Source organism: Conger conger, chromosome 4 (genome assembly GCF_963514075.1).
Source record: "Conger conger chromosome 4, fConCon1.1, whole genome shotgun sequence".
NCBI lineage: Eukaryota > Metazoa > Chordata > Actinopteri > Anguilliformes > Congridae > Conger > Conger conger.
Genome location: NC_083763.1, coordinates 31948808 through 31969595, shown reverse-complemented (window position 1 = coordinate 31969595; position 20788 = coordinate 31948808). Strand labels below are relative to the sequence as shown.

General features: G+C 43.0%; 1 protein-coding gene across 1 annotated transcript in view; it reads left to right on the top strand.

Moving 5' to 3' along the window:
* The window catches only part of LOC133126251 (fibronectin type III domain-containing protein 3B-like), a 137583-nt gene that overhangs the window by 95937 nt on the left and 20858 nt on the right, over positions 1-20788 (top strand). The window contains exons 10-22 of the mRNA XM_061238265.1: positions 329-467; positions 821-880; positions 2040-2164; positions 3346-3520; positions 4192-4278; positions 8627-8765; positions 9254-9325; positions 9471-9589; positions 10815-10920; positions 12858-13030; positions 14493-14606; positions 15175-15324; positions 15720-16000. Coding sequence (XP_061094249.1) covers positions 329-467; positions 821-880; positions 2040-2164; positions 3346-3520; positions 4192-4278; positions 8627-8765; positions 9254-9325; positions 9471-9589; positions 10815-10920; positions 12858-13030; positions 14493-14606; positions 15175-15324; positions 15720-16000 — 1740 coding nt within the window. The remainder of the gene's footprint in view (positions 1-328; positions 468-820; positions 881-2039; positions 2165-3345; positions 3521-4191; positions 4279-8626; positions 8766-9253; positions 9326-9470; positions 9590-10814; positions 10921-12857; positions 13031-14492; positions 14607-15174; positions 15325-15719; positions 16001-20788) is intronic.

The following is a 20788-nucleotide window of genomic DNA, read 5'->3' as shown; positions in this document are numbered from 1 at the left end:
TACATCCTGTTTGGAATTCCGTTGAATATAAGGGAGAAAAGTTAAATGATTTTAAACAAGTTATTTGCTGTCCCAATCACTTTTTACTGTTGTGCTCTCGTCCACTATAATGACAGTTCGCTGTCTACCGTGAAGCAGCGTAAGTGACTGTATCTGCATCTGTTCTGAGTGAGTGTGCACACACGTGTGACAGTCTCTTGGGTTGTGTGCGTGCGTTTTTAGCATGAAAGAAAAGAATGAAATTGTGGATATGTGGGAATGTGTTGTTGATAAAAGCAGAGACTTTCTCCTCGTTGAGGTACACCCAGACTGTGTGTATGTGTTTCAGAGTGAACGCTATGTGCAATGATGTGAGAGGGTCCTGTTCAGAGGCGGGGGCCTTCACCACCCTCAGCAGCATTCCCGATTGCCCCTCCCCACCCCGGCTCTCCCATAGGACCAAGAGCTCCCTCACTCTCCAGTGGAAGGTATGGTCATGTCTGCCCCCCTCCATCCACCATTAACCTGAAAGCACACATACACCCCAAACTAGTTACCACTCAGCTGCAACCGTCAGCCACAACACAGGCTAATTACATTACCTCTGAACTGCAACCCACAGCTACACCAAAGAGCAGTTACCACTCAACTACAACCCACAGCTACACCGCAGACCCGTTACCACTCAACAAACCCACAGCTACACTGAAGACCAGTTACCACTCAACTACAATCCACAGCTACACTGAAGACAAGTTACCACTCAACTACAACCCACAGCTGCACAAAGTTTACAAATAAACTTTCACTGTGTCTCTCACCTTATTTTCTTCAACTTCAGTTTCAGCCCCCCGTAGACAACGGATCAAAAATCACCAGTTACCTTTTAGAGTGGAATGAGGTACTGTTAACCTTTAAACATTTCTTTTTGCAGGGGTTTCAGAAATGAGGTGCTATACTTTGGGGTGTGACTGCATTTGATAGGATCACATGCTTTCCATGTATCCTGTATGTGGATGGACTGGGCATCTGAGGGGCGGTGTAATTCTCAGGGCAGTTGGGGTTTTTGTGGGAAGAATTTTTTGAGAGCCCTCATCAGTGTCAATCTCCTCTGGGGTGTCAGTGTGTTGCTGACCAACCCCAGTATTGACAGCCTGGGGAAAGAAAATCTTATTATCTCCTCATTTCTCTCTGTCCTTGCCTCCCTCCCTCCCTCCCTCTCTTTCTTGCTTTCCCTCTCACTTGAACCGCCTTCTTTTCACCCTTTCTTCTGTAATTTCTCTCTCCCTTTCTCCTGGCTCTCTCCCTCCCTCTCTTCTTTCCTACTCCTCTCTATCCCTCCCCCTCCCCCATATTCTCTTTCCCTCTCTTGCCCTCTCCCTTCCACTATCTCTTCCTCTCCCTGTATCCCTCTCTCTCCCTCTCTCTTTCTCCTTTCCTCCCAGTTCCCCAGTCTCCCCCAGGGCCTGAGGATTGATGTTTAGTCTTGTTTTTGGCATATGTTTAGTCGCTCCTCTGTGGCATATTTTTGATGCAAATGACATAAAATCACAGTAATAATAAGCCCTCTTCTTTACCTTAAGGGTGTTTAAACGCCACTCTGCATACCGATCGTCTTTGCCGTAAGGGCTTCCTCTGATTGTTCAGTTTGCATTAGAGACAGAGGGATATCCCAGCAGCCTGTGTTCAAGCCTTGGTTTCCATATGCGGTCCATGTTTATTTTTCTCTTATTAACTCTTACCTTGGATGTAAACCTCAGATTTATATCAGGTTTAGATAATCAGAGAGTGGCAGCCTCTGCAATAAGACTCAATATCATAACCCACACTCTGCCTGAACACCTTATCGCTGAGCTTTCGTAATTCAGAAATTCTAAAACGCAGTTCATATCATATCAAAACTGTCCTGAAGGATCGTTTCTGTCCACAGACTCACCATTTCAGCCCAAAATGTTGCTTAATTGTCTTGATAAATTGAAAATGCAGGTGTGAAATGACTTTGAATTTGATCTGCTCGTAATGCTCATCCATCTCCTGTGGTTTGGATTTTTGTTCTGTAGGGTAAAAAGAACGGCAGTTTCAAAGAATGTTATTTTGGGACCCAAAGGCACTGTAAGCTGACACGTCTGTACCCAGCCATGGGGTACTCTTTTCGACTGGCAGCGAGGAACAGCATGGGCACCAGGTACTGTACGCCAAATGGAACATCCTTGTGTCTCACAGGTTTACAGGTGCAATATGGGATATCCATCATTTAAAAAAGTTGCACCCTCTCTTCATAAAATGATTGCTTACATAAAACCAAAACTCTATTTATTTGTACTTTTGAAAAGATATTCGTAAGTCATTATCACACGCTGTGACACACCCCTGGGAAGACCAAAGAGCTGGACACAGGGGGATGCGGTTTTCACCAGCATTTATTGGAGCTTTACAGAGAGAGAGGGCGAACAAATGCAAGTAATTAAGCAGGCTTGGTTCGTCACCGTCATAGGATCGGAATAGAAAATAATGAACTGAAATTACAGAGAAATATAATTAAAACAAAACAGCCTTTCAGCTCAATCTGCTGGTTGCTCAGCTCTCTCTAGGTGGCTGTGGTTTCCCAGTTTTAGCCTCCTACTGTGGAAAGAAGCACATTTTTAACTCCCGGACTGATTCCTAACGTTGTCCAGGTGTGTGCCTACTTAGCAATTAGGTGTGGTCCTCGGATTGCGCTGCTTCCTTCCCGCAGACCGAGCCCACTTACTACACTCATTTACTTGCAAAATAATCATAATAATCTTTATATTTGTAAAGATTCTATTTATTTTGGAGATATTTTTTAATTTTTAGTCTATGGAATATGTATCCAGTCCATGTATCCACCGATTAGCATTTTTTTTTCTGTCCATATCACATATTGGTGCATTTAAATAAAAATAATCAGCTCTGTGTGTGACATGGACATTAAATGTATATAAAAATGTCACAGATAATTCTAGATTATAAACAGAGGTGGGACAAGTCTCGTAAGCTGATCTATCGGTTAATAGCATTGATAAAATAACAATATACCATGGCTGTGACTTTGAATGCTTGTTTACAGTTCACTCTGTGGCTAAGCAGTTACATGCAGCCAATGTGCACAAACTATCTGATGTGGGTCTTGAGGCGAATAAGATTTGTGTCTGTGTTCGGTTGAACAACGCCCCTTAGCTGTGATGAAATCACAATATACCACTGTCTGTTGCGAGTTATTACCTAAATATTCCATTGCCCCAGTAGCTTTCTTGAGCTCAAGAGGCTCCTTGACACAGTTTTTCTGTTCAGTTAAAAGGGTATATGTGACTTTTTCACCCTCTCTCTCTCATATGGCACTCACAGTGACTTCAGTCCAGAAGTGCTCTTCTACACAATTGGAAACCTCCCCCAGTTGCCCCTGGCGCCACGGCTGGTCCGTGCGGGGGTCACGTGGATTACGCTGGAGTGGAGTCCTACTGACTGCTGCAAGGCCGACGATGTCATCACCTACATCTTGGAGATCCAGGAGGAGCACAATGTGAGAGGCCAACCCATCACATTTTTAGGCACCTTCCCCTACCAACCCATCATCTTATCGGCCTCTGTCTCCGTCTACTGATCACATTGTCAACCCCTGTTCCCTGACCTATACTCAGTGACCACTTTATTAGGTACCAGCTTGTTAATGTGCATCATGCCATCAGCCAATCATGTTGCAGGATCTCAATGTTTAAAAGCATGCAGTCTTGGTCAAGAGGTTCAGTTTTGTTTCAGATCGAATATCAGAATGGGAAAGAATGTGACAGAAGTGATGTGACTTTGAAAGTGAAATGATTGTTGGTGCCAGAGTATTGAGTATCTCAGGAACTGTGGATCTTCTGGGATTTTCTTGCTTAACACTCTCTAGAGCTTATAGACAATGGTGCAAAAAACAAAAAACATCCAGTGAGCAGCAGTTCTGTGGTTGAAAAGGCCTTGTTCACGATAGAGAGAGAACTCAAATACCACGTTACAACAGTGGTATGCAGATGAGCATCTCTGAACACAGAACACATTGAACCTTGAACTGGCTGAACCCCAAAAATCAATAAATACCTAATAAAGTGGTCCCTGAGTGTATATTCGTCATTGTCACTCTGATTCTTTCAGTTGAGGTAAATTATGGAAAATAAAATGAGTTTATAAAATAAATACGTTTCCTCTCTGCAGGGAGGTGAGTTCCAGCCCAGGTGCTGCGGAGGGAAGCTGTCGTGTACGGTGGACGGTTTGAAGAGGAGCACGCAGTACAAATTTAGGGTGAGGGACCCAATAAATGCATTTCACTCTCTTTCATGGTAAATGGTTGGCATTTATATAGCGCCTTTATCCAAAGCGCTGTACAATTGATGCTTCTCATTCGCCCATTCATACATACACACAGTCACACACCGACGGTGATTGGCTGCCATGCAAGGCGCCGACCAGCTCGTCAGGAGCATTTTGGGGTTAGGTGTCTTGCTCTGGGACGGGGGATCGAACCATTACTGTGATTTCATGAGACTGAACCCAATCCCCCATTTAAAGTGTCATCTTTCTTAGTCTCAATTAAATTCAGCCTAACAATTCAATGGTGCTTTACTGGCAGGATGAATAGTGCAGTATTGTGAAAGGATATAGTCCCTTCAGAAAGTTTTCAACCCTCTCCTGTTCATCATTTCAAATTCTTCTGTCATTTCATTTTCTGTTTCTGTTTCACATTAGTCACATTAAAATACATTTTGATTATTCTTTTTTTGACTGCTATAAAAGCATCTCTATAATGAAATTCTTCAGATGGTGATGTGTAGCCACTTACCATACATTTTCTTGAGAGATCACAGTAAATATGCTAACAAGGTACACCTAGATGATTTCAAAATTATGCAAAATAACTTTGTGAGGTCTTACTCAACCGAAACAGCAGATCGGAACAGTCGTGCTGTCATGAAGATCTAGGAACTTTTAAATGAAGTTGTTAGGCGGTGAAAAAGCTTTGAAAAAGCAGAAGGTCTGAATTCAAAAGGCCAAAATCCAAGGTGATGCTTGTATGACCATTAAATGTTTGCAAATACCAGACAATAAATGTGTATGAGTCAAAGCAGCCAGGTACTGTAACTACACTACCAGGGAATTAGTGACTCAATGCACTGACAATAAATGTCAGCATAATAAATCAGTGAAGCACAAAGATGATGAAATTACTGCGCATTCCTGTGGTGGAACATGGTGGAAAATTAGCATAGTCTATTTAAAAGGCATGTAATGTGTAAATTAGTCAGTGACCATGGAAACTGTCATAATTGCAAGATGAATACACCAATAATGTGTTCATGGATCAATAATTGAATGTGTTATTTGTTAATTTGGTGCAGACTATTTTGCAATACACAACAAAAACTGCAAACTGTTTTTATGTGTTTGTGCTGTCCAATTTACATACAAAATGTGAATATTTCTCAAAAATAAAAAGTTTTTCTTTTCAAATGTGAACGCTGAAAATCTGAAATGTTCCTTGGTCCATGTCTTGCTTCTGAATGACCTTTTTTTTCCCCAATGCAGCATAGCCAATCAGGTTTTGAATTTCAATAAAATACCATAGCTGATGTATTTCTTCAGCAAAGGAGCAGTATATTCCAGGCACTTCTGTTCAAGCTGAGTGTTTTCTCCTCAGTGGGGAACATTGTAAATAAATGTGCAGCACTCTTCTCTAACCATATGTCTTGTGCTTTTGGCAAATCATCTCTAAAAGGATCCAACTAAGGCTGCCAAACTGAAAACAAAGTTTTTTGTGTGATTTTTCATTACAGCGTTGTCCATTTTTTCCCTGGGTAATTCTTACAGACTTAATATGGCGTGGCGTGAATTGAGGGTTTAAATGTTGGGTTGAAATACAATGTTGGGTTGAAATCCGACTGAAATCTGGCTGTTGATACTGGATCAAGACAGATTTCATGTTATGTCATGACAGGCCAATAAAAAAGCCTGTATAAAATGAATAACACTGGAAAATGTACTGACAGTATTATCATTTCTAACATGTTAACATGATAATACTGTCAGTAAATTTACAGAGAGTGGCTGTGTTATTTATTTTAAGGCTTTTTTATTCTGTTTGTGTGAGTTTAGTTATTTCAGTGGAAGTGCCTTTGTGCATCTGAAGGGGAAGTACCAGTGTTACTAAATCTCTGTTCAAACACCTGTTGTCTGGCAGCCAGTTCATTCTCCTTTTGTTGGTGGCTGCAATTATGAATTTCCATCTCAGCTTAGAGTAACTGGCCTTTGCCCACCTTTGCCCACATGGAGGTTGTCTCCTCTGCACTAATGTATAATGCCTAGCCAGGCCAAAGTACTTATGGGTCAGTGAATTCACTGCCCGTGCCATAAAACTGACCAGTGTTATGTACAGTATATCTGCGGCATGAAGGGACACTCAGACATAGTGGAATACTGTATGTTGGTCACCATACTTCCTGCTGAAAAGTTGTGCTTGTGATGGAAGTTTGTTGGCCTTAGAATAAGAGGCAAATGCTGCAGTGGTTCAGTTTGAGGAAGAAATGCGACATGGACGGAATTTCAAACACAAATGTCTGAGCAATTTGGTACAACAGTACCCTCAAAGGCTTGATGCCAAATGCTGTTTGCTGAACATGCACTGCTCACATTGTGGTTCAGTAATTCAAAGTGGCATTTGGGATAGCAATTTTTGAAACGTGGATAAATTCGGGGGAGTACACTCAAAACAAGGTTCGAAAAGTGCCCAAAAAAACTTTGGGTTGGTACCCCTAGCCAGCAATATACTGTGTATTTCTTTTGTACCTGTTTTGCTTTGAAAAATTACTTAATTGTACCGAAAGAGAACCATACTTTACTTTTTGGGTAGATTTGTGAAATGTGATCCTTGAAGAACATGAAATGTACCTCCACTGTCTCTGTTCTGAGAGTGTAGTTTCTCTGCTATTTTTATGCTGGAGCTGCTTACCTGCTTTCCGTTGTTATTGGATTTTTAGTCTTAGCAATCAATAGCAAACAATCAAAAGATGCTACTGTGGCTCACTGAAAATCACTGTACATCATTTGACAGCCTTTTTGCTATTGCCATTTCTTTTCTCTCAAAAGTCTTGGCCTTTGTTCACTGTGTATGGATGTTTTTGTTCCTGGTGTCTTTTCAGTATGCTTGGTTTACATTTGGGCCATGGTCTAACTTGTCCTTCTATAAAACCATTGTTGAAAGCTCTCAAGATAGTTTAACCTTTGTTTTTGGCTCTGAGGAAGCATCAGTCCTTTTGCATTTCACTCAGAAGACATCATGGATGAGAGCTCTATATATCAAAGCAAGCTAGCTGTACTGAGAGGTCATCATCTGCTTTATGGTCTAGCCATTTCATTGAAAACACAGGATGCTATGGTGTAATATTTAGGATTGGGGAGTAGATATGCAACTGGAATGATTAGGATAATTCAATAAAACAAAATATTCTTAAACAAATTTATGTAGGTTTTTTCCCAGAATTGACCAGTCACGAAGTTATGATTTTGTGCAACATGGATTGTAAATCAGTTTTTTACAATCAAGGCCCTTCTCCCCCCACCAAAGGGAGTCGTAGACCCCCTTCTTTGCTGATTGCTCTTATTCAACCACGACTTTAGCTCCAAACTGCCCTTCTTCACCATTACCCTGTGCTAATGGGTCTTAAGTGTTTGAGTGGAGACATTGGGTTGGCAAATTGAGCTTTTAGAGAGGAGATGGAGAACGCACACACTGTGATGCAGGGTCCTGCCTGCCCGTTTCTTTTACCCTCATGATTCAGAGCTATGTAAGGACCCCTATTTCAGGAGATGTGGTCTTCTTCATGTCAGCAGATTTGGTTTTCAACCTTGTTCTCCACCAAGTTCCCTCGCTCTCTCTATTCTCTCTCCATCCATTCGTCTGTCAATTTCATTCCTTTCTAAATTTCAGTTCAGAGTAAACTGCATTGTTGGAGCTCTCTCAAACACGGACATATACAGTGCAGTGATTCATTGGTAGATGCAGGCATTTTGCTCTTGTTTTGATGGTCACAACCTGGTCCCTCTTTCAGTGTTTCCACTCAGAACCCTCCCCCCTTCATCATTGGTCATCTATGTCTGTATCCTTCCCCCTCGGGATGATTGACAGTTGATCACTGTCTTTATCTCCTCCCTAAAACATGATTGATTATGGCACATAATCACACATTGATTTGGCACATCATCTCTTCCCTCCGCCCCCCACCCTTTGGTTTGTTGACCACTCATACCTTGGGGGCAGCCTTCACAGGAACCTGGAAGGTTTGTGGTTCAACCCACAGTGCCACCACAATAAGATCGCTGCAGCTGTTGGGTCCTTAACACCACATTGCTCCAGTGGGAATTGGCCCCCTGCTTAATCTAATCAACTGCAAGTCTCATTGGATAAAAGCATCCGCTAAATAACCCTAATGTAATATCTGTCCCTGCTTCCAGGATGATCGACAGCTTGTTTGCGTCTCTACCTCCAGGATGATCGACAGCTTGTTTGCGTCTCTACCTCCAGGATGATCGACAGCTTGTTTGCGTCTCTACCTCCAGGATGACTGACAGCTCATGTCCGTTTCTGTCTCTTGTGCAGCTGGTGGCCTCCAGTTCAGAGGGTAGGAGCAGCCCCAGTGCAGTCCTGGTGTGCAATACAAGTCCTGACAAGCCAGGCATGCCCACTGAGCTCCACCTGAAGGGGGCAGTCACGCCCAACAGCTTCTGCGTCACATGGGGTATATAAGCGCCTCCATTGTGAATACAAGTTTTATGCTACTTGCTACTTACTTTATGCTACCCCCCAAGAAAACATTATTATTATTATGATTATTATTATTATTATTATTATTGCCATTTTGTTTATCCTGTACTTAGTGAGTTTTGCAGTTAGATATATTGTAGATGGGCCTTGTTCTCTGTACACTACTCCATATGTCTGTCTGCAAAGTTAAAGTTACACAATCTCAAACCTCAGTCCTTTCAGTCCATTTAAAACAATTGCCCACTGCTGTGGAGTACTGTACATGCCTGTCAGAACAGAGGCACAGGGGAATTGCATGTTTGTAGAACATTGTATTTTAGCTGAAGAAAAGATATAGATGTGCTACAAGGACATAACCTGGTTTCTGGTCTGATGTGAAATGAACCGAGGGCAGCTCACTGTATGCGGAGCTTCTTCCTGTTTAAGCTGGGTTTTTAGATCACCTCTGCCATTTTGTTTTAGACTCACCAGAAGACAACGGAGGCTCCGAGAACCTGACATATCTCTTGGAAATTTTGGAAGGAGACTCTGACGGTACCGTGCCCGGTTTTGCTCACTTCTTACTCTGGTTCATTCCACCTTTTTTTGTAAGAAAATCCTATATCGAAAAAATGTGTAGGTGCCCATGACATGCGTGTGTTCCTCCTTTGCGTATAACCTTAAGCATGTTCTTCTGCAGGGAGTCCGTGGGAAATTGCATACAGCGGGCCCAGCACAGAACACATGTGTGACCAGTTGAAACCTGGCACTTTCTACAGACTGCGAATCTGCTGCATCAGCACGGGCGGCCACAGTCAGGTAAAGGTGGGGTGCATGATGGGAAGGGGTGGAGGTCCTGTATTGACATTAGTAAGTGGAGTGTCTGGAATGGCATTATGCTCATCTCATAGCAGAAGTACACTTAACTTGCCTTTAAGCCCTTTACTTACTTATTTTTTAATGGCTCACCCTTTTTTGCATAGTAATCACACAAAACCTTCGTGATCAGGAATCGGAAATTTGTGTGAAACTTGTTCCAAAGCAGGTTGTCACAAACATAATGGTGAAAGGTCTTTTTTTTGAGGATCATTCAGTGACTCTTTGTTTGAATGGTCCTTCATAAGAGATACATATACAGTATCTCCTTCATAAACAATATGCATCACCTTCATAATCACATGAATAGGCAAAGGTGTGTCAATTCACCACTGATCCGGATGGTGCAGACAGTATAGAATGACATGTCATACCAAGTGACACAAACTATATCCATATTTGTGGTTATTAATATAGGCATATATAAATGTATGTGTAGTGCTGGGATCATCAACTCATGGTCCTCAAGTTCCTGCTGGTTTTCCACCTTCACTTCACCTGGGAGTCAGGTATGAATACAGTCTGGCCAATTAGCACTAATTACAACGGAGAAAAGAAAACAAGGCCTGGATTTGAATTTGAGGGCCAGCGTTGATGATCCCTGGTATAGTGGCCACACTGGGGCTTGAACCACCAACATCTCAGGTCCAAGTCCAATAGGTTCTAGGCTATAGGCTTTCCCAAATTCACTGTGCTCCAATCTCCAGATTTCCCTTGAAGAATATATAGTGTGGAAAGGAGACGAAGACAGCTGAGCTTGTTCAAACCCTCAAACCCACAGTTGTTAGGCACTGAACAGACCTTGTTTACATACAGTACGTAATTGTTTTGGATTTAAACAATTTTCTGTGCTCGATTGACCTTGGCTGGTGAAATTGAGCCAACCAGGAGGACCAGAAGACAGACTTTTTGAAAGTATTTCATAGGTTCCAATACACCAGACAAACTCAGTAAAGTGTAGAAAAGTATTTACATCCAAAACAATTATGTATTCAACCCAGACATGACACAGAGTAAGAGAGACTGAGCAGAACCAGAAACTTTGCCCACCTTTGAGTGTCTAGCACTGCATCAAGCCTGGACTTGAGAAAGGGTCTCTACCTCTCCTACATGACCTGGCAGTAGTGAAATCAGTGTGCTGAGGTGTCTCTCCTGCTGTTTCCTCCAGTGTTCAGAGATCGGGCCGGTCCGAACACTTAACGTGGCCCCGGGCCCCTGCCAGCAACCGAGGATTGTGGGTAAAGCTAAACACAAAGAGGTGCACTTAGAGTGGGGTGAGTTAGTCCCTTCCATCCCTGAGTGTGTTTGTGTGTGTCTGCATGAGCATGTGTTTCTTTGTGAGTGTATCTGCATGGATGTTGTGTCTATGTATTTTTCATTAATACATTATATACTGTGTGTATGTAGTGCTTCATCAGTGTTCATTTTCTGTTGATTGGAGTGTGACGATTTACCTCAGTGATTTGCTGTGTCACACATTTGTGTGTGTGTTACATTTTTGGAATTTTGCAGATACTCTTATCCATGAGCAACTTGGACTACAATCTTTACATACAATCCATTTATATACCATAGTTGGATATTATACTGTATACAGAAGTAATTCAGGTTGAGTACCTTGCCCGAATCAGACCAGCAGCCTGCGAGCTCTGTTTTCTAACTATTATGCTACACTGTTGCCACATGTGGACACTCATGTGCACATGTGCAGTTATGCTGTATATTTTGGTAATTTTATTCCATGCAATTATAACTACATCCTTCACACAGACATCCACAATATCAGTGTGATTTTGCCAATACGTTTCTGTTGCGAATGTAATTGGTACTAATTTAGAATGTAATCTTGAATAATTAGCTAATTACCCTTTACTTATCCTACTGTCAAGGAAGTTGGTGAAAGTATCTCATTTATTGGTGGATTCATTTTCATCAGCTGTTTAAGCTGACTGTTTTGAATGGAGTGGGAATAGATTTTTCTTCCTTTTTATCTTTCAGACCATCTGGTATCCGGGATTTCCTCCCCTTAGCAACAGTCAAAACTAGTCAAATGTGTTATTGGTTTGTTCTATACGGCATGCTAGCTTTTTTGATGTAATGCAGGTTAATAGGGCAAAACTTCCCTCAAGACATTGTGTCAAATTAAGACCAATTAGCAGATTGTTAGAGTATATTTCATGGGTTGTAGTCAGACCTGGGTCATATACTTAATTGTTTTGGATTCAAATACTTTTCTATGCTTTACTGAGCCTGTCTGGTGTATTGGAACCTGTGAAATTAGGCCCAGGATCGAGATTGAAAACTGAGTTCCAACAAAATACAATATTTTCAGACTGGTTGTATTCACTGTGATATTGCACTGCATTTATACAGCTGGGATGATTTAGGACATGACACTGCAGGGTATGGTAGGGTGTCCCCAACCATGAATCTAACCCCTGACACCCCTTTATAATGGCACTGATGGTGGAGTTCGTGCAAAATGACATTTCTCCTGTCTCCATGGTAACTCCCCCAGGGAAAGTGTGAAACACTTTAAAGATTACCCAGCATTCAAGGCTGCTAAAATATCTCTGAAAGGGAGGCAAGCTGGGGAGGTGTCCATTTGTTGTAGATTCCAAGACCTCAGAAAATAAACATTCTAGAGAGCCGGCTCACTCACCTCTGCTATTTCGACAGCATGCTAACATGCTTAGCCACGGGTCCTATATAAAAAAAACACTTTACTTGAATCCCCCATCATAACACTGACATAACACTGTCATACACATGACATAACAGCTGTCACAAGATGGCATAGCAGATGTCAGTTGATGTGAAATGACATGAAACTCAATTTTGTGACAGCAACCAATAGAATTATGACAGTTTTATGTCAGTTGATATAACCTGACGTGATGTTATGCCATCTTACAGCTGTCATGGCATGTAGTATATGACAGTCTTATGTCAGCCTTATGGCGAGGGGGTTCAAATAAAGTGTTACCGAAAAATGAATACATTGCAATATTTATTGTTTGGCTTAGAAGTGTGGATGTGTATTGCCATGCGTCTTAGCCAAAGGTTTTCATTTGCTTGCAAATGAAAGGTCTCGAAAAACAATCGCTTCGAACGGTGGCATTTAGCTAAGGATTAGTAGCGTAGTACCATGCATGTGAATTGATAGAAGGCTGTGATGTCAAAGTGCATGCCCCCCCCCCCCCTCATTCAGACTGCCCATCCTCTGGGGGGGAGAACGAGGTGTCTGAGTACAGCTTGGAAATGGGTGGAGTGGACCAGGACCCAGCCGAGGTGTACCGTGGACCCAGCCTGGAGTGCACAGTGGCCAGCCTGCTTCCCGGCACCACCTACAGTTTCTGCCTGCGAGCCGCCAATGATGCCGGGGTGGGTGTGGAGCAGCGGCAACGCCGTGGCAACGCTGCAGAGCATTCACATTACACCGCACTCATTTAGCACGTGCTCTCATCCAGACCGACGTACAAAACAAAGTATGGTTGTGTCCACTCTTGTCTCCCTTATGGGCCTACGTGAACGCAGCTAGAGTTGCAGACAGTTGGTATTTTCAATTTAGGGTAGGAGTTGGACAGAATGGGCCCAGATTTATAAGAAAAGTAAGTGCATTCGGTTAATGGAAGCTGGAATCTCTCTGTGTGGTGTTTGCATGTTCTCCCCGTGTTTGCGTGGGTTTCCTCCGGGTACTCCGGTTTCCTAAATCCAAAGACATGCAGCTTAGGCTGATTGGAGAGTCTAAATTGCCCGTAGGTATGAGTGTGTGAGTGAATGGTGTGTGAGCCCTGTGATGGACTGGCGACCTGTCCAGGGTGTATTCCTGCCTTTCACCCAATGTATGCTGGGATAGGCTCCAGCCCCCCTGCGACCATGTTCAGGATAAGTGGGTTAGGATAATGAATGAATGAATGAATAGTGCTTCTGTTATATTTTCCAGCCTTCAGAGTAAGTTGCTTGGCGGGATTTATTTTGTGGCACCCTGTTCATTAGGGAGCTCAGTAATACTAGTGTTGTTGTGAGACAGACGCAAACACAAACACAGGGATGCTAAAACATACACACAGTAATTTATAATACCTGTTTGTCTATGAAACAATGTGACATTAACTGTGTGGTTTATAGTCAGTGTACTTTCACTGATGCTTTAGAACACAGATGACGAAAGGCCTTCAAAGCCAGTAAAATACATTTTGAGCGGATCTTTTTCTGTTTCTCATACTCTGTGACCACTTTATTAGGTATTTCCTAGACTTATTTTTTAGACTTATTCGTCTTCTGCTGCTGTAACCCATCCACTTGTGTGTTCAGAGATGCAGTGTGTCTCCTTCCTGTCAGCTTGACCCAGTTTGACCATTCTCCTCTGTCCTCTCTCATCAACAAGGTGTTTTCACCCACAGACCTGCCACTCACTGGATTTTTTTTGTTTTTCTGTAAACTCTAGAGACGTGAAAACCCAAGATTACTCAAACCCTCCCGTCTGTAACCAACAATCATTTCTTGGTCAAAGTAACATAGATCATATTTCTTCCCCATGTCTGCAAGCTTTTATGCATTGAGTTGCTGCCACATGATTGGCTGATATTAGATATTTGCATTAACAAGCTGGTGTACAGGTCTGCCTATGTGCACAGCTTGTTTATGCTGTAGTTAATTCCGGCTGACTCATTCTGTTGTGTTCTCTAATTTGGTTGTTATTAGGTGTCTGTCTGTGATATCTAATAATAGTTTGAGAGACATCAGCAAGAGATTCTAAGGTAGTGCTTTATGATTTGTGGGCATGATATCAATGTGCTTGTGTGTCCATGGCGATGTGAACGTGAGTGTTTTCTTTCCCCAGTTTGGACCGTACTCTGAGGCTACAGAGGTTACAACCGCAGCTGGTCCTCCTGGCCAGTGTGGGGCACCAGTCCTGAGCGTGACGTCTGATTCCTGCATCCTAGTGAGCTGGGAGGTATGTTTTGTGTCTGTGTTTTTTTTTTTTTTTTTTTTTTTGCTTTTTGTGCAGTTTTGGATGATAATGCAACAATAATGTAGCCTATAGTGGTATTTGTATACTGTATGTACCAGCCTATCAATGTTTTTTTTTTTTTTTTTGAGACACCAAGCACTTGTTACTGTTGCTACAGTTGAACATAATATTTAAACTGTTTCCCACTGCTGCACATGAGATCTGTTCAGTAATTGAATAATAAAAAAGATTTTCAACAACTTTGCCGTGGCTGTTTCACAATTCCTGGGTCACAGAAGATGTCTAATTTCAAAGTCAAAGCTTGTGCTCTATTCCTGTCTCATTTAATTATAGATATGTTGATACAGCAGATTAACAAATGAAATCAAATCCATAATCACTCTGCTTTACTCTGGTATCTGATTGATAAAGAAACATTAATAAAACACTTCTGACTAGTGCAGGGAAACTCATTGTTTGCTGTTTGTTGTATGTCCTGTCCCCTGGAAGCTTTTCCTAAATTGGTTGTGGACATGTTTGCTACATTGTTCTGAAATTCTTTCTGCCCTAGGGCCCAGAGACGTCAGGGACTGACATATCGGAGTACCGGTTGGAGTGGGGCCATGACGAAGACTCACTGGAACCAATCTACTTTGGTACTGAAACCCAGTATGAAGTATCGGGCCTGGCACCAGCAATATATTACTGCTGTAGACTACAGGTAAAGGCTTATTCCTGCCGTGCACAACAGGAAACTACGTTACTGTTGTGGACTACAAGACCCCACACTACTAGGGTGACATTAACTCAGGAAGTGACATTAGCTCAGGAGATTGTCTGGCTGTCGGAGGGCCGTCGGATTGATCCCCCGCCCTGGGTGTGTCGAAGTGTACCTGAGCAAGTCGCCTAATGCCCAATTGCTCCCGACGAGCTGGATGGTGCCGTGCGTGGCAGCAAGTCACGGTTGGTGTTTGTGTTTATGGGTGAATGAGAGGCATCAATTATCAAGCACTATATAAATGCAGCCCATTTAGTGTTTTACTGCTGCAAACCTTAAGAAATCTCTCGTGGCTGATGGTCCCTTCTTAATTTCCTCGTGGTCTATTCCCCTTTAAGGCAGCCAATCAGGCGGGAGCAGGGCCCTACAGCGAGGTGGTGGGATGCCAGACCCCGCCGACCACACCCGGGCCCGTCCCGGCCTTCTTCCTCACGGAGTCTGACCCCACGGACAGCCAGACGTTTTTCCCCTCCACCTGCCTGGCCCTGAAGTGGGAGGCACCCTGCAACAACGGGTCAGAGGTCACAAGTTACAAAATCGTGATCGGCGACGAGCTCATCGCCGTCGGTCACCTCACCTGTTACGTGATTCGGGGCCTGGAGCCAGACAGCGAGTACAGGTAGAGAGGCTTTCTGTGAATCTGTCCCTGTGCATTTGTTATCATTCTATCTCTATTCTATCTCTATCTCTATTGATGTTACCAGTAGTTGGGTGTCTTACTGTGAGGATATTGTTATTCCAACTAAGGCCTTGAAAGTATACCCCAACAGTAAACCGTGGGTTTCTAAGTCTCTCATGGGTCTTTTGCGTGAAAAGAAAAGAGCCTTTAAGGAGGGTAACTTTCAGGTATTGCACAAACTTCAAAAAGATATAAAATGGGAAATCAGGGCTTGCAAACTTAAGTATAAAGATAAATTAGAAACACAGCTCATAATGAACAACCTGGGTTCAGCCTGGGATAGTATGAAGGGCTTAAGGAAAGGGGAAAGAGAAAGTTAGAATTTAACAACAAATCTGACTCAGTACTGGCAGAGGATGCCAACAGGTTCTATGTCAGATTTGACACACATGACTTCAGCAACAGACATTCTGAACTCAAGAGGAGTCTCCTGGCATCCCCCCATTTATCTCTAGTTTCAATGAGTATAGTGTTGTTAGGTGCTTTAAACACTGCAGACCGAAAAAAAGCCCTGGCCCAGGTAACATCAGTGGCCGCACGCTAAAAGTGTGTGCCGAACAGTTAGGTCCTATCTTTCATCACATGTTCAGTTTGTCACTCTTCCAGCAGAGGGTGCCATCTCTATGGAAGCAGTCTGTAGTGGTGCCTGTTGCCAAGGTCAGTCGCCCCCAAACCCTTAATGATTTCAGGCCGGTTGCCCTCACATCCCATCCTTTGTGAAGTTGATTAAAGCTGAGCTCCTAGTTAAGGTGGAACCCCTCTTGGATCCTTTTCAGTTCGCCTATAGGGCCAAGAGGGGGGTGCAGGATGCTACCATCACTCTACTTAATCTTCTCTATAAACATCTGGAGAAGAGTGGGAATCATGCTAGGTTGCTCTTTGTTGATTTCTCCTCAGCATTTAATACCATTTAATACCAGGCAACCCAGGGGGACCATGAATATCTATCAAGATACAAGTCATCCTCTGTATACAGAATACATGTTGTTGCCATCTGGCTTACGATTTAAAACTCCCATTGCTTTAAAACAGAGGTACAAAAATTCCTTTATCCCTCTTTCTATCCAAGCACTGAATGCACACAACAGAAGAAGATAGCCTTGTCCATTTAGTGACCTATCTATCTATCTAGGTATCTACCTTATATTTATTGAAACTGTATCTTGATTTTAAATGACTCAGTTTTTAATGCACTGCCAATATTTATCACAACTGAACTATTTATTATGCTTCTTGTGCAGAATCTGTCTGTCTGTCTGTATTGTGTTATGCCTATTGTTGTGTGGTATGTGTGTGGTCCTGCTGCAAACAAATTGCCCATTTGGGACAAAGAATAAACTGAACTGAACTGAACTGAACTATTCATAATTATCTACACTATATTGCCAAAAGTATTTGCTCGTCTGCCTTCACACGCATATGAACGTGAGTGACATCCCATTCTTAAACCATAGGATTTAATATGATGTCGGCCCACCCTTTGCAGCTATAACAGCTTCAACTCTTCTAGGAAGGCTTTCCACAAGGTCTAGGAGTGTGTTTATGGGAATTTTTGACCATTCTTCCAGAAGTGCATTTGTGAGGTCAGACACTGATGTTGGACGAGAAGGCCTGGCTCGCAGTCTCCGCTCTAATTCATCCCAAAGGTGTTATATCGGGTTGAGGTCAGGACTCTGTGCAGTCCAGTCAACTTCTTCCACACCAAACTCGCTCATCCACGTCTTCTTGGCCCTTGCTTTGTGCACTGGTGCGCAGTAATGTTGGAACAGGAAGGGGCCATCTCCAAACTGTTCCCACAAAGTTGGGAGCATGAAATTGTCCAAAATGTCTTGGTATGCTGAAGCATTAAGTGTTCCTTTCACTGGAACTAAGGGGCCGAGCCCAACTCCCGAAAAACAACCCCACACCAAAATCCATCCATCCATCCATTATCTGAACCCACTTATCCTGATCAGGGTCGCAGGGGGGCTGGAGCCTATCCCAGCATACATTTGGGGGAAAGGCAGGAATACACCCTGGACAGGTCGCCAGTCTATCGCAGGGCACACACACCATTCACTCACACACTCATACCTACGGGCAATTTAGACTCTCCAATCAGCCTAACCTGCATGTCTTTGGACTGTGGGAGGAAACCGGAGTACCCGGAGGAAACCCACGCAGACACGGGGAGAACATGCAAACTCCACACAGAGAGGCCCCGGCCGACGGGGATTCGAACCCAGGACCTCCTTGCTGTGAGGCGGCAGTGCTACCCACTGCACCATCCGTGCCGCCACACCAAAATCCCCCCTCCACCAAACTTTACACTTGGCACAATGCAGTCAGACAAGTACCGTTCTCCTGGCAACCGCCAAACCCAGACTCGTCCATCAGATTGCCAGACGGAGAAGCGTGATTCTTCACTCCAGAGAACGCGTCTCCACTGCTCTAGAGTCCAGTGGCGGCGTGCTTTACACCATTGCATCCAATGCCTTGCATTGCGCTTGGCGATGTTAGGCTTGGATGCAGCTGCTCGGCCATGGAAACCCATTCCATGAAGCTCTCTACACACTGTTCTTCAGCTAATCTGAAGATCACATGAAGTTTGGAGGTCTGTAGCTATTGACTGCAGACTCTGCAAACTATGTGCCTCAGCATCCGCTGACCCCACTCTGTGATTTTACGTGGCCTACCACTTCGTGGCTGAGTTGCTGTCGTTCCCAATCGCTTCCACTTTGTAATAGTACCACTAACTTATTGCACAGGTGGCATCCTATCACGGTACCACACTGGAATTCACTGAGCTCCTGAGAGCGACCCATTCTTTCACAAATGTTTGTAGAAGTAGTTTGCATGCCTAGGTGCTTGATTTTATACACCTGTGGCCATGGAAGTGATTGGAACACCTGAATTCAATGATTTGGATAGCTGAGTGAATACTTTTGGCAATATAATGTATCTCTATTTATCTGTCTGTGTTCCTGTAGAAAAGGCAGGTACAGTGCATTCTGTACGTATTTGGACAGTGACACATTTTTTGTCGTTTTGGCCCAGTTCTCCAGCACAATGAATTTGAATTAAAACAATGACAATGAAGCTTTACTGGCATTGACACTTCTTTGGCCTTCATGTTGAGAGACAACAATAGCAGACTCCCAATGCAGATGGCAGTCCTAGAATCAGCTCAAGTCCTTTTGTTAGCTCTTTTATGCACAAACTAACGATGAAACAACACACCTGTCCAAGAAACATTTCAGCAGCCAATTGTCCAATTACTTTTGGTCCCCTAAATTTAGGGCGGACTATGTATAACATTTATATTTATAATTTTTATTCCAACACAGTTCACCCAATATGGATGTAAAAACTCTCAAACACACAGTGATTGTTTTATTTCTTTCAACTGTTTGCTGGAGTACAGAGCAAGAACAACAAAAAAACTCTCCAAATACTTACGGACTTCACTGTAGTGCACACACTTTTCACAGGTGCTCGGGTTTGAAATATTAATGATGAATACATGCACACTTCCATATGTTCCACGCTCCCAAATCGAATTGAATCGAGTGTGAGTGGTCAGACTGGCTGCCCAAACTGTCTGTAAATCAGGCAACCCAGGGGGACCAGTGCTCCTCTTCACGGAAGACTCACTCTTTACATTACATTACATTACATGGCATTTAGCAGACGCTCTTATCCAGAGCGACGTACAACGAAGTGCAGATCAAACACAAGTATAAGTGCGAAGAGGACCTGAGAGGACAGTACAGTTCCGAGTCCTCTTAGATGTTTAATCAATCTCTGCGGAAGGGTGCCGTAAGTAAGAGATATGTCATGGCTTTACCTCAATGCAGAACGTGGGCTGGACAGCAGGGCGGGCAGCATACAGGCCTTGATCACCGTGTCTGTGGCTTCCAGGCAGATAGTCTTTATATCCCAGCCTCTCTCTGCAGGCTTAATCACTCCCATAAAAACGCCACCCACAACGCACCACCATCGCCCTATTCGACCGCGCTCCTATAGTACTGTCCAGTGTGCATGTCAGGAACAAACTCCCTGTAAGCAGTTCATAAGTCACTGTAAGAGAGGTAAAACCGTTTGGTTCCAGGATATCCATTTTATTGTAAAGAAAGGACAATTCATGACCTTGGAAATATAAGGTTCTTTCTACGTTCTGAGTGGTTTTGAGATATTGAGCTTCAAAATTGTTGGATTTCGGTATTTCTTTTGTATATTTTTATTTGTTTCCTATTTTAAGTAAAAAAAAGTTGTTTTAGTTCATTGTTCATCGTGTCAATGTCTGTAGTTTGAATACCTTTTTTGCATGTAAATCTCAACCAACAGATGGCCCGAGAGATAGGTATCCAGAGCCATCGGAAGGAAAACTTGGTTGAATAGAAATTATAATATATATATAATATGTGAAAAGTGATCGATCTAGCCAGGAATGGAAGGCATTGTCTTAGGTAGGAGTGAATTATGGCATGCACGGAGCCTTTCATCCTGGCTAGCCCAATCGTAGAGAACTTGTACTTAAACTGTCAATGATGATTTGTGTCAGGCTGGAGATGCTTGTAAGACAACGCAGATTTGTAACTAAGGAATCAAGAGCTAAAGTGTGTCTTTCACCATCAAATTCGATAAGAATCTTTCCTTCCTGAAACGCAGCTGGAAGCAACAGCAGCCATCAGGATTAATTAAGAATTTAATTTAATTAAGAAAAATAGAAGAATTCTTCAAAAGATA